General features: G+C 42.0%; 1 protein-coding gene across 3 annotated transcripts in view; it reads left to right on the forward strand.

Moving 5' to 3' along the window:
- Nucleotides 1–14541, forward strand: part of ATG10 (autophagy related 10) — a 104460-nt gene that overhangs the window by 25522 nt on the left and 64397 nt on the right. For all 3 annotated transcript variants that reach the window (XM_075271350.1, XM_075271361.1, XM_075271342.1), the window contains exon 3: nucleotides 8439–8552. In XM_075271350.1, coding sequence (XP_075127451.1) covers nucleotides 8439–8552 — 114 coding nt within the window. The remainder of the gene's footprint in view (nucleotides 1–8438; nucleotides 8553–14541) is intronic.

Genomic DNA, 14541 nt, shown 5'->3' on the forward strand with positions numbered 1-14541 from the left:
CTCTCTATTACAGCGGATGCCGGGTCTGTATTCGCATTGTGAAGGCTAGACTGGTCTATGAGCATGCACGCAGGGCCAGCGGCATCTCGCCGCTTGGCTTTGCATATGTGAATACAGACCTGGCATCCGCTGTAATAGAGAGGCGGATGCCGGGGAGTGTAGACGCCGGCACAGATGCCTGCAACATCGCTATGCTCCTACCCTGCATGACGCCAGCAGCGGCAGAAGCGATGCTGTTATTCCGCTCCCCCCCCCCCCCCCGGAATAGCAGCATCGCTCCTGCCGCTGCTGGCTTCATGCAGGGCAGAAGCATAGCAATGTTGCAGGCATCTGTGCCGGCGTCTACACTCCCCGGCATCCGCCTCTCCATTACAGCGGATGCCAGGTCTGTATTGGCGGCCCCTTCCCCCCAAAGAGTAAACTACCCCCCCCCCCAGGCTCGCTCCCGTGCACTTAGCCCCTCCTCCCTCCCCCCTCAGAGCAGCAGATACATCACTTGACTTATGACCAGATAAGTCAAGGGATGTGTCAAAAAAAAAATGAATAAAGTAAGATAGTGGACAAACAAAGCAGTTTTGCTGAAGCAATGTATTTAGGAAAAGTCTTACATTCACATTAACAAGCAGTATAGATAGGATCCTTGTGATGGGACAATCCCTTTAAGGTTAAATCGCTGTGCTGGCACTTTTTATATATTAGTAGCTTTAGGGTTTTAGGTTGCATTTTGGGCACTTGGTCTCTAAAAGGTTTGCCATCACTGACCTATGCCACTATCTATGTCAGTATCAATTGCATCTGCTATTACATATACAGCTCTGTGCAGTACTCTCCAATCAGCTAAGGACCTAGCCTTGGGACTCCCACCGATCACATATCGATGACCTATGCCAATACCTATGTCAATATGAAATTAAAGCCCCTATTATATGTACAGCTCTGTGCAGCACTCTCCTGTCAGCTAAGGTCCTGGCCTTGGGACTCCGACCGATCACATATCGATGACCTATGCCATCCTATTCTTGCCACATAGTGAAAGCCATACAAACAAAATCCATAAGAAGATGGCACAATTGTGCTTTTTTTTCGAGTTACACCCAATTCTGAATTTTTTTTCCAGCTCCCAGTACATTGACCAGAATGGTATTAAATGATGCCAGTGCCATTATGAAGTAACGTTTGTCCCACAAAACATAAAACTTCATTTGACTCAAACAGTACAAAAACTAAAAGCTGTGGCTGGAAGGGGTTAATTCATTAATCTAAAATAGATGAAATAGAATATGGCCGTCTCAATGTGATATTAAATTATCTGCCAGTTCTGTCTTGTAAGAATTTACTGGACTCCAAACCGCTCCATTATCAGATGGTGGATTAACAATATATTATATGGTTTGATTGATGTCATTTATATCATTTAGAAAAATATTCAGTTGTATGGCAAGTCATAGTAAAAGAAAGCGCTAGTACATATTACACTGGAAATGAAATTCTTTGCGTTGTACGCCGTTTTCTGCTTAACCATTCTGTGGCGAGGCCCTGGAAAACTCGCTGCCATGGCAACTATGACTTGACCGGTCCTAGCCGTAAATATTGTCTGAAATAGCCAGTTAGAGGCTAAAGTGCATGAAATTTTCAGTCTGAAAATGTTAAATCAATGCTTCACAATGACAGGACTGACTTCCATCTGCCAGCATCTAAATACACCAGACATGCTTGTACTGCTGTATATATGCTATTATTATCAATATGCAATTTGCTTTCAGTACATTAGGATTATGGGAACATTTCGAAACATCTCTGATCGGTCAGCTTTTTAACTTTTGACAAATATTTTCCCGACTGAATCCCAATTTGTCACAATCTAGGAAGGCCGGACTATGAGGCACAGCCATAGGAGGTAGGCCTCATGACAGGGATGCTGAGAGAGATCATAGGGGTGGAAAGAGTTAAGGATAGGCAGCCGTTAGAGAAGGAGAGAGAAGGGGAGGGGTTAAAGAAGGGGGGATATAAAGAAAGAGAAGGGAAGATTCCCACCAGTCAGGAAGAAGTGGGATACAGAAAAGACCACCACCCACCCTTATTATTTTCGGTTCTATTTGGTGGTAGGGGGAGACTGTCGCAGTAGCTGTGGCGGGGGGGTCCTCGGAGTTGGAGGTGTATGAAAATGGTTGGGATGGGGGGGGGCCCATGGGAGGGGCTGGACTCCCCATGGCCATTAGGAAATGTGGACAGATTTGGGAGGTGGATAGAGGATGAGCACCAGAGAGACATCACAAATAGAGCCCCCGAGCTAGTGGAACGGCTGGGGGTAATACTCAGTCGTGCCATGGGATTGGAATTGGTCATTGGGACCATAATGTTTTGGGGCTTCAAGGACCTCTAACGTCAGATAGTCTGATAAACACATAGGGCGTTTAAGGGAATAGGATATTGTTTGGTTATTTGAATGTGTTGGCAATTTTAAATGCTCTTTATTTGTTATTTTAAATAAAACTGCTGCTGTGGCCGATTTAATCTGCTCCTTTTCTCCTGTCTTCATTGGAAAGAGAATGACTAGGCACTTGGATGTGCGTGGCACAGTTTACTCCCATAATAGGGACATTCACATTTTCATATATATATATAAAGGTCAGTTAGGTGGCGATAGTTATGTAATTTTGTCATATATGATTATCGCACAGATTATAATGTAATAGATGTGTAGGAAACTTAAGAGGATTGTTTTCTCCAAAAATTACGTTTCGTTCGGATCAGGCTGTTTTATAAATATATAGTTAGATCCAGAAATATTTGACACAGTGACAAAAGTTTCGGCATTTTCGCTCTTTGCCAAAACATATTCAAGATACAGTTATATAATCAGTATGGATGTAAGGTGTAGATTCTCAGTTTTAATTTGAGGGTAGTCACTGGTGCACTGGTGAGCTCAGGGACTCAAAAAGGCCTGGACATCCACGGAAGACAACAGTAGTGGATGACTACACAATCCTTTACATGGTGATGAAATACCTCTTCACGACATCCACCCAAGTAAAGAACACTCTCCAGGAGGTAACTCTATCAGTATCTAAGTCTACTATAAAGTCAAGACTTCTTGAAAGCAAATAAAGAGGATTCATCACAAGGTAAAAACCATTATTCAATCTCAAAAATAAAAGGCAAGATTAGACTTTGCCAAAAAAAAAAAAAAATCTGAAGAAGCCAGCCCAGATCCTGGAACAGCATTCTTTGGACAGCTGAAACTAAGATCAACCTATACCAGAATGATGGGAGGAAGAAAGTTTGGAGAAGGCTTGGAACGGCTCATGAACCAAAGCACAAAACATTCTCTGTCAAATATGGTGGAGTCAGTGTGATGGCATGGGCAAGAATGATTTCCAATAGCATGAGGTCACTAGTGTTTATTTGATGATGTGGCAGAAGCAGCCGGATGAATTCCGAAGTGTACAGGGGTATGCTTTCTGCTCAGATTCAACCAAATGCAGAAAGGTTGACTGGATGGCGCTTCACAGTACAGACAAATAATGACCCAAAAAACTGAAGTTTTTTTTAAGACAAAGAGGCAGCAAATGAAGACCGCTACAGTAAAGGCCTGTTAAAGCATTACATAGGATGAGACCAACATTTAGTGATGTCCATGGGTTCCAGACTTCAGGCAGTCATTGCCCACAGCAGATTCTCTATAAAGTATTAAAAATGACCATTATATTTCTGGTAATGTTAATTTGTCCAGTTACTTTAGAGTCCCTTAACTGAGGAGGCTTTGTAGAAAAATGGTTGTAATTCCTAAATATTTCACAGGATATTTTTATCCAATCCTTTGCATTAAACCTAAAAGCCTATACTTTAATTGTATCATTGTTGTTTCATTTCAAATCCTGAAGATTGTATCACTATAGAAATATTTAAGGGTCTAACTGTATTTTTATGCTTTCTACAGCTTACTTTTCATCTTTGTTGTATAGATTGGGGCATGATGAGTAGAGTCCTCTAATTATTATTATTATTATTATTATTATTATTATTATTATTACCTCTACACTAATACAGAACACCAGTGACTGTCTTTCTGCTGTCTCAAATATCATGTCCTCGCTCTATCTGAAACTAAATCTCTCTAAGACTGAACTACTACTGTATCCACCATCTAATAGATCTGTCCCTGATATATCCATTGTAGTCTCAGGCCTTACTATAACTCCTAGGCAGCATGCCCGCTGCCTCAGGGTTATGTTTGACTCAGACCTTTCCTTCACCCCAAATATTGAATCACTCACACGCTCATGTCACCTCCACCTCTAAAACATCTCCAGAATACACCGTTTCCTTACCAGAGATACACTAAAGACACTTATTGTCTCTCTGATTCATTCTTGCCTTGACTACTGTAACTCCTTACTAATCGGTCTTCCCCTTACTAAATTCTCCCCTCTACGGTCTATTCTGAATGCAGTGTCCAGGCTCATCTATCAGTCTAGACGCTACAGCGATGCAACTGGTCTATGCCAGTCGCTACATTGGCTGCCTATTCATTACAGAATACAATATAAACTTATCACCCTCATCCACAAGGCTCTCCATAATGCTGCACCTCCCTACATCTCCTCCCTCATCTCTGTCTACCGCCCAACCCGTGCTCTCTGTTCACTCAATGACCTAAGACTTGCATCCTCTATTATCAGAACTTCTCACGCTCGTATACAAGACTTCTCCCGAGTTGCACCACTTCTCTGGAATGCTCTATCCCGGACAATCAAATTAACTACCAATTTCTACAGCTTCAAGCGCAAAATAAAGACACATCTTTTCAGACAGGCCTATCACAATTTCTAATGTAAACCCTTCCGTACTATAATTAGAATCCCCCAAATTTAACCCTCCTCTGCTCCTGCTCCCATATTACCCCACATGATATGATGCCATTTCAGGCTAACTTTATATGTCCAAGCTCCATTCACATGTTAAAGGACACGACTGGTGACGGCTCATAAAGTTTTATGTTTGTGTAATGGCAGTCACCTCTATTACAAAATAGTTTGTATAAGCAATGCCGCCCCGGCTACATCTTGCATCACCCTCTCTACCTCATAGATTGTAAGCTCTTGCGAGCAGGGCCCTCAGTCACATTGTGTGAAATAACATTATTTGTAATGTATCTTTCTGTCTGTATTTGAACCCTACAAATTGTACAGCGCTGCAGAATATGTTGCGGAATATTCATTCATTATTATTATAGGGTAGGTGACTTAAAGACATCTCTATTGTAACTGCTGGAAGTAGTAATGGTAGTAACACTATACATACAAATACACAAATAATAACACACACAAATAAGGTACACCACCACCAATGCCTCGCCTCATCTCTGTGAGGTGATATAGCATTAATTCTTATTGACCGTATAAAGTTGGATATACATATTGACCAAACCTATCAAACTAGAAGGGACTGGCCAACCATGTAATGTATATGGGGGCATTCTGACTCTTCTCCAAGGGCAGAAAAGGATTGAGCACCCGGATTTCCTTTTGTTCTCAGGAAGGAGTCTGTCAGTTGCTTCCACCTCCTGGTCAGTACACATGAACCACTTGGCCAAACTAAGCATGAATATGTATGGAAGAGTTGGGCAAGACTGCTATCGGCCACATGAGATTACTAAACTGGCTGAAGTCTAAATATATACTTTTCTGACAAATAAGTTGGCATTACCATCTCATAAAATGAAAGAAAATAATTAGGATATGCCATCACTTTACGCTAATGGGGTCAACTTAATTGGGAGCACTGCTGTGCAAGATCAATGGGTGTCCACAAAGATGAACCCTTGTGTTCTGTTATTATAGCTGTAATGAACTGTAATTGTAATAACATTGCATTTACAATTCTACAGATTTAAGGAAGATTTGATTGTTTGTAGAGTCCAGCCAATAGTCTTGGGAATTTTACTGCTAAAATGTGGGTAAACTAGCCCTTTACACTGGCCAGCCCTGCATATTGGGGTCAAGTAGAATACGTTAGCACACACTACATTACCAAAGTGTTCTCTATTCGTCGTGGAGGGTACCATACACCAAAATGGCAAAGGCTCAAAAAACCCGACCAGTATACGCAGGATTTAATGGATCTGAAATGGTCAAGGTGGGTTTTTTGGGGGGGAAGTGTCACTGTATATCCAGGGATGCTTTGGATTGCTAAATAGAGTGGAAAATGTATGTTTTTGTAGGTATGCCATATCTATTTGTGGTCTGAATACCTCTTTAATAGTAGAGATACTTTAGAGCCCGGCAATGTTGTACTGGGTATAAGAATTATCTGGACCCATGAACTCTGCAGTTTTGTTGGCTTTGTAGAGTTTTGATTTCTTAGGTTGTTTGGGAACATACTGGCTCCAAGGATGAAGATGTTTTGCCGTTTTTATCTTGTGTGGCTTTATATGACCTTTATTTGGGTAAATAATATCAGAATGAATGACTTCTGTTTTACTGATATTTTTGCATGTAACTATTTGATCTACAGTAAACTTTATACAGAGGGAAGGAATGTTTAGCTAACTATCCTTTGTAGAAGAGGGGACATACCTAAAAACTGAGTGCATTGGTATGTGTATATGGAATATCCACACAATGTATTCCTTACTGTAAATTGTAAAAATATTAGAAGTCCCCAGAGATATTAACATTCTTAATAGAAGGGGGTATATTGTTTCTTACTGTATACAGTTCACCTTGTTATGGTATATCTGAATAACTCCTTTTCATAAAGATGGTCTGAGGGACCTATGATCTATATCAGCTTGGGCATATCCAGAGATGGGTGAACCTCTTCAGACCCCAGAGTATAATAGGTGGAGGCCCAGGGGAGTTATACAAAATAATAAAAAACATTCTTACTCCCCATTCTTTACCTCTTTTGGGCCTCCTTACATCGTCAACTGTTCTCTCTCTGCTTCTTCAGTGACGTCACACACTTTGGGTCACCGCTGAGGCCTGTGATTGGGTTTTAGCAGTCACATGGGCATGCTGATTGTCACCTTACTGATCCTGGTCATTTAGCCCCTTAGATAAACAAGAATGCATGGGGTCAGATGCTTTTAAATGGCCAGGGGCCAATTTAAGGCCACCGAAGGCTGTTTATGTACATTCCTATTGGGCCGTGCCGAAGGCATGGCCTAATAGAAGGCCTGTCATTAAAAGACAGCTATTATAATGCATTGTACCACATAAGTCCCAATGTAAAGAGAAACTTCACGTCTTTTTTGCAGTGTCAAAAAACGAAAAAATTTTATTTCATAAAGCCAGTAAAGTCAGTAAACGTTTTCGGTCCCTTGGACCTTCATCAGACTCTGATTCTTGGAGGGCAAAGGTATTCCTTTATGAGCCAGTATTGAACAATGTAGCCACAGTCAAGCCTCCTGGAGACCAGACCAAGCCCGCATTAATGAAGTATAAACAGTTGGAAGCCGTGTACTTGCGCAAAAGAAATGCCTATGGCAGTAGAATAGCGCCATTCTACTGCCATAGGCATTTCTTTTGCGCAAGTACACGGCTTCCAACTGTTTATACTTCATTAATGCGGGCTTGGTCTGGTCTCCAGGAGGCTTGACTGTGGCTACATTGTTCAATACTGGCTCATAAAGGAATACCTTTGCCCTCCAAGAATCAGAGTCTGATGAAGGTCCAAGGGACCGAAAACGTTTACTGACTTTACTGGCTTTATGAAATAAAATTTTTTCGTTTTTTGACACTGCAAAAAAGACGTGAAGTTTCTCTTTACACTGAATGATACGGGTTGGGACCCTAACTTCACCACTCCAGTCTACTGTATCCCTAGACACATAAGTCCCAATGCTACAGTCAGCTGCCTTCTTGTTGATTAATTTTTTACTGGCTGTGACATTCCGAATCCCTTCCACTGAGTCTGCTGATTGGCCTTAGCGGTGACTGCTGAAACCAATCAGTGGCCTCAACGGCCTCCAGAAAGAAACTGTGACATCTCCAGTTCCCTTCTTGAGGCCACTGATTGGCCTCAGCTGTCACGTGGGGAGGGTACTTCGGCCGGGAGACAACAACAGAGCTGCAGAATCAGACCATGTGGGTAGGTGCCAGAGATGAGAATGGTTTTCTTTTATTTTTTCCACCTCCCCCAGCCTAATTAATAGATGACATTTTAGGTTGGACAACTCCGTTAAATATCACATCAGACACCAAAAGTACCTGAGCTTCTTGCTCAGGAACAGTGGGGGCTAGAGAGAAAATTCCAACAGTGCTGGAATCAGTGGAGTGGGACCTAAGAACTAGAATTGGTAGAGGTGCTGAAAGATTCTCTTGAAGATTCATCTGTCATGTATTATTTATGTGCAACTATATACTGACGTGAATATTATTGCCAAATATATATGGACATATTTGTGACCCATGTTGTTGGTGTTTTGAATACAGGGTGGTGAGGAAGGATATCTGAGTAAGACTTGCTACCAAACAAGAGCTATTGAATCAGATCATGGGAAGAAGAATGAGCAGGAAGATGAGAAATCATCCACCATTATTGCGGAGGTGAGTCAGGATTCATCATTACTCATTACTGTGAGATCCCACCACTATTCAAAGAGGAATAAATGTCAGCTATAGTGAGTTAGGCTGAGCTGCAATTCTAGACACAGCCATATGTAAACAGTGACACCATTGGTATAAAAAGCAGAGACTTTTTGATACCCCATCAATGTTTAGACCTCAGAGGACCCCTTTAAGTTTTAAAGTCTCTAAGTGGTATAGACTCGTTGTAGTAAGATTGGAATAAAAGATGTAGGCCTGAAAGTATCTGAATCCATGGCCTCTGGGACACCCCTAGTTTTATAAAACTGCATTGGTTTGATACCTCTTTTTAATTCAATATGGGACATAGCTATACGGCAGAGGTAGTGTTATGGAATTGCTAGGACAGTAATTCCTCAGTAGCTGCTGGAAACCCTGGGGCGGAGCACAACAGACAGTGAGCCCTAAGCTGACACTCCCCACTGTCCCTTCCTATTGCCAGGCCCTATCCTACGTAATAGGCGGCAACTCGAAGACAGTCCCTTCCTGTATAGGTGATACACAAAACGCAGACAAAACGAACAACAACAATGGGAGGTCAGCTAGCCAGGGTTCGGTAACAGTCGAGCAATGCAGTGCCAAAACGGAGTCCAAAAGAATAGTCAGTAGAGAAAGCCAGAGGTCAAGGATAAGAATACAAGTAATAACAGCGACAGAAAAAAGCAAGTATGCACAAGGCAATAGCAAGCACCAGTGCGAATGTGAGCCAAGACTAAATAGGAAGGAAGAACCCGCCCAGAACCTGATAGGAAGGCAGGCTGACAATCATAGTGCAAGGCAAAAATTAACCACTTAATGGACAGAGGCAACAAGGGCAGAAGACGAGTGTGGTGCAAATTCAATTACAGAACTAGAGCCGTGTTCACACAGTGCAACCAAAAACTCTAAGCAAACTATCAAACTGCACACGCCTCCTGCGCTGCAGCATGCAAGCAGAGGATGGTGCAGAGACCCGAACAGGCAGAGATGTTACAGGTAGCAAGCGCTACCGGGCTCTAGAGGTTCTAGAGAGCATAGGCCTCTTTACAATATAACTAGTATTATAGATAGCACATGGTTACTGGGGGCCCCATTACGTGTTTTGCATTGGGGCCCAGAAGCTTCAAGTTATGTCTCTGCTGAGCAGAAATATCCAGCATTGTATTGGTCGGTAGAGTTCACTTTTAGATCAGTAGTAATATTTAGCTTCTATCAGACTATGTGGGAGTCATATACTACTCACATCTGTATCTTCTTTATCAGATTTTACGCGTGTCCGTAATTGCTTGTTGCTTGTGCTCTTGTGCGTTCTGTTGTATAAACATTAGATAGACGTCGCTGCAATGGGAATGTGTCATCCTTTCCCTCCCTGCTTCTCAGTGTGTCCTCTGAGGTTGGAAGCAATGATCTCCCTTTGACTCTGACTTTGATCTCTCCTCAAATTCTGTTACATTCCCCCAAAAGAATATGTTTGATTGACAGTGACAACAATAAGTAAATCAAAGCATATTTACAAGGGAGCTGGAGGGAGAGCTTAAAATGCTGACTTTTCTGACCTGAAAATATTTCCCTTTATCCACATTTTGTAGCATGGTGACCTTACCGAGCTGATTATCTGTGTCACTGGAATAGGTTTTGTTATGGATTGCTAACAAATAAACTGTTCACTAGCTGGAACTGAACATAAAAGTATGGCTGTGCAGCCAAGAGCAGGGCTCCGCCGCTAAGTGTTCCATTAGCAAATGTTAAGAGTTGGCATGTAGTCCGTGCTGTGATATTACCTTTATTAATAAAATGAGCACACAAAGCCTACTTTGCAATTAGACTCTGTTTATGTATCATTTACTACTATTATAGTTTATTTCAACTTAATACATATTTACTGAAATCACATACAGGAACATATAATAGGATATAGAAATGGGACACGGTTGGGAAAAAAAATTAAACTAGCTGCAAGAAATGTTATAAAATAAAAAGCAAGCTGTACTTACCTGTTAACTCCTCTGCCAAATTTTAGTTTATTTTCCTGCTGTACAGGCCATGGCCTGCTAGTTACTAGCCTCAGCAGTCTGGTGCTGTATATTGTATTAGCACCAAGGACAGTGAGTGGTGGGAGCCATTGTGAGTTCATGATCAGAAATGGAGACACAGACCAGCAGGGGCTAACAGATTATTCCATGAAACTGCAGACCCTTAAAGGGGTTGTCCCATCAAAAGCATCCTATCCATAGTGCTAGTTTATGTGGATTTAAGACTTTTTCTATATACATTGCTTTATCAAAACTGCTTTGTTTGGCCGCTATCTTAATTTATTCACTTCATTGTTTACATGTGTTTCTATGACCACAGGGCTGTGCTGAGCTTATCTGCTCAGTCCCCAAGTGATGTATCTGCCCGCTCTTGGGGGGGGGGGGGGCAAGGGGTGGGTCCGAGTGCTGGGAGCAGCTCTGAGCTGTGTATGTCTCTGCCACAGACAAGTAACGGAGCTCCTCAGATAGGGGAGGGGGGAGTTGAGAGCTCCAGGATTTTGAATTTGGATGAGATAGGGAGTCCGGTACCTTTGTATGTAATGCAAACTGACTCAAATCCAGCTCTGCTACATCAGCTTCTACATCAGCTTCATACTGTGGTAATGCATTTACAACCAATCCCTCATTACTAACTGAAAACATAGCAGATAGCAGAGCAAGTGAAACCCCACCCACCAATGTACCGAGAAAACCAGGAAGTGAAGAGAACACAGAGCCTGCAGGTTGGTGAACAAGCGTGATGGGAATACCCCTTTAAACCCTATTCTCTGGATTATATAATGTAGTTTCTCAACCAGCGGTATGCAGTCCTTGGGGTGTACACAGTGGCTTGCTCTCTCAATCCCCTCCTGCTCAGTAAGGATGAATGCCTGTACACAAACACAGGAACCTGTCTTTTTCTTTGGACAGTGTGCCAACCTTAGCAAACTTATCCCAGCAGTTTAGAAGTGCAGTGAGATTATGGACTTGCTCATTGTTGTTCTAGATACACCAGAAAGTGAGGGATAATTTGATTCATTACACACCACTCTGCCCCCCATTTCTTCTCTACTCCAGGAGGCGAGTGTTTCTGTCACAGTAGACCCCATAGCAGAGAAGAAGCAGGGACATTACTGTGCGTGGGAACACTATGGGGGACAACAAACTGGGTGCGAAGGCACTGGCGGTCATTGTATGTTGTGTGGGGGCATTGAGGGGGTGGTGATAACTGTAGAGGGTGCAGAGGGTGCAGTTGCATTGGGGCCCAGGAGCCTTAGGTGGACCATAATCACTGGCATCAGTACTGAGATTGCGGCTTGCATCTGGCCCATAAGCCAAGGAGACCCACAGATCACCCTAACCACACTAAGGTTGATTAAACTCCTTAGCACCTGTAACTATCACTATTAACAATTCACTTTAGTGATGAGATAGGGGGCCCCAGACAAAATATTGCATCGGGGCCCACAAGACTATAGTTACGCCACTGATTGAGTGGACCATTATACGATGTATGGGGCACTGAAGGCATCAGTGTACTGTGAAGTTAGGCTATAGTTACAGTGTTGGCCAAAAGTATTGGCACCCCTGCAATTCTGTCAGATAATACTCAGTTTCTTCCAGAAAATGATTGCAAGCACAAACTGGTATTAATATCTTCATTTATTTTGCTTGCAATTAAAAAAAAACACAAAAGAGAATGAAAAAAAAAAAAGTCAAATCATTGATCATTTTACACAAAACTCCAAAAATGGGCCGGACAAAAGTATTGGCACCCTCAGCCTAATGCTTGGTAGCACAACCGCTCCCGGTAACCATCAATGAGTTTCTTACAATGCTCTGCTGGAATTTTAGACCATTCTTCTTTGGCAAACTGCTCCAGGTCCCTGAGATGTGAAGGGGGCCTTCTCCAAACTGCCATCAAGATATCTCTCCACAGGTGTTCTATGGGATTCAGGTCTGGACTCATTGCTGGCCACTTTAGAAGTCTCCAGTGCTTTCTCTCAAACCATTTTCTAGTGCTTTTTGAAGTGTGTTTTGGGTCATTGTCCTGCTGGAAGACCCATGACCTCTGAGGGAGACCCAGCTTTCTCACACTGGGCCCTACATTATGCTGCAAAATGTGTTGGTAGTCTTCAGACTCCATAATGCCATGCACACGGTCAAGCAGTCCAGTGCCAGAGGCAGCAAAGCAACCCGAAAACATCAGGGAACCTCCGCCATGTTTGACTGTAGGGACCGTGTTCTTTTCTTTGAAGGCCTCTTTTTTTCCTGTAAACTCTATGTTGATGCCTTTTCCTACTTTTGTCTCATCTGACCAGAGAACATTCTTCCAAAACGTTTTTGGCTTTCTCAGGTAAGTTTTGGCAAACTCCAGCCTGGCTTTTTTATGTCTCTGGGTAAGAAGTGGGGTCTTCCTGGGTATCCTACCATACAGTCCCTTTTCATTCAGACACCGACGGATAGTACGGGTTGACACTGTTGTACCCTCGGACTGCAGGGTAGCTTGAACTTGTTTGGCTGTTAGTCAAGGTTCTTTATCCACCATCCGAACAAACTTGCGTTGAAATCTCTTGTCAATTATTCTTTTCCGTCCACATCTAGGGAGGTTAGCCACAGTGCCATGGGCTTTACACTTCTTGATGACACTGCGCACGGTAGACACAGGAACATTCAGGTCTTTGGAGATGGACTTGTAGCCTTGAGATTGCTCATGCTTCCTCACAATTTTGCTTCTCAAGTCCTCAGACAGTTCTTTGGTCTTCTTTCTTTTCTCCATGCTCAATGTGGTACACACAAGGACACAGGTTGAGTCAACTTTAATCCATTTCAACTGGCTGCAAGTGTGATTTAGTTATTGCCACCACCTGTTAGGTGCCTCAGGTAAGTAACAGGTGCTGTTAATTACACGAATTAGAGAAGCATCACATGATTTTTCAAACAGTGTCAATACTTTTGTCCACCCCCTTTTTTATGTTTGCTGTGGAATTATATCCAATTTGGCTTTTTGACAATTTTTTTTGTGGTTTTCCATTGAAGACAAATTAAATGAAGATAATAATAATACCAAAGAATTTGTGCTTGCTATCATTTTCTGGAAGAAAGTATGTATTATCTGACAGAATTGCAGGGTGCCAATACTTTTGGCCAACACTGTACTTACCATTAAGGCTAAATTTGATTACATAATTCTATATGATGGTGATAATTTGTGGCTCAGAAGCTCTGCATGGTCCTTCGCCTGTTGAAGGTTGACTGTGATCAACAACCACCCTCCAAAACTTAACCGCTATGATAGAAGACTCTGATTCTAGCTGTTTAGATCTTTGTCTGATCCCTTTGTCATCCCTCTGCCAGCAACAAGAGTATATTCATTTAGAAAAGCCCCCCCAAAAAATGTTATTTTACTTTACCAGTATATGTCAGCAGGAAATTACCTATGTTTGTATCAAGTTTTATGTTCAACATATTTTCAAGAATTTTTTGTGATTTTTTTATTTTATTTTATTTTATTTTTGATAATAAACTGATATTTCCTGTTCTGTGGAGATCAATTTCCAACAGTTTGCTTAGACAGACAGTATTAGTATAATGGATGAGATAGATAGATAGACAGACAGACAGACACAGGATCCCTCCATAATTAATTGTCAGGGGGGTGTAGCCATAAGAAGTTCAGAGTTAGCAGTCACTACTACAACCTGGACCCTACGGAGAAGGGGGAGGGGGGGTCCCAATATTCCCTCCACAACATGACATATGCCACTATTCCTATTAGAATAATATGTAGGGGCTCCATTACAGATTTTTCATTGTCATCCTGAAACTTCACATGTATCTTGTTTTAATTATTATAAATTCATATAGGTGACATATTCCCTTTAAAAACACGAAGTGCAGATTTACATTCCTTGTCTTAAAATTTCCAGCATTTTGTAACAACATGAAAATTACTGATA

This window comes from Leptodactylus fuscus, chromosome 1 (assembly GCF_031893055.1).
Source record: "Leptodactylus fuscus isolate aLepFus1 chromosome 1, aLepFus1.hap2, whole genome shotgun sequence".
NCBI lineage: Eukaryota > Metazoa > Chordata > Amphibia > Anura > Leptodactylidae > Leptodactylus > Leptodactylus fuscus.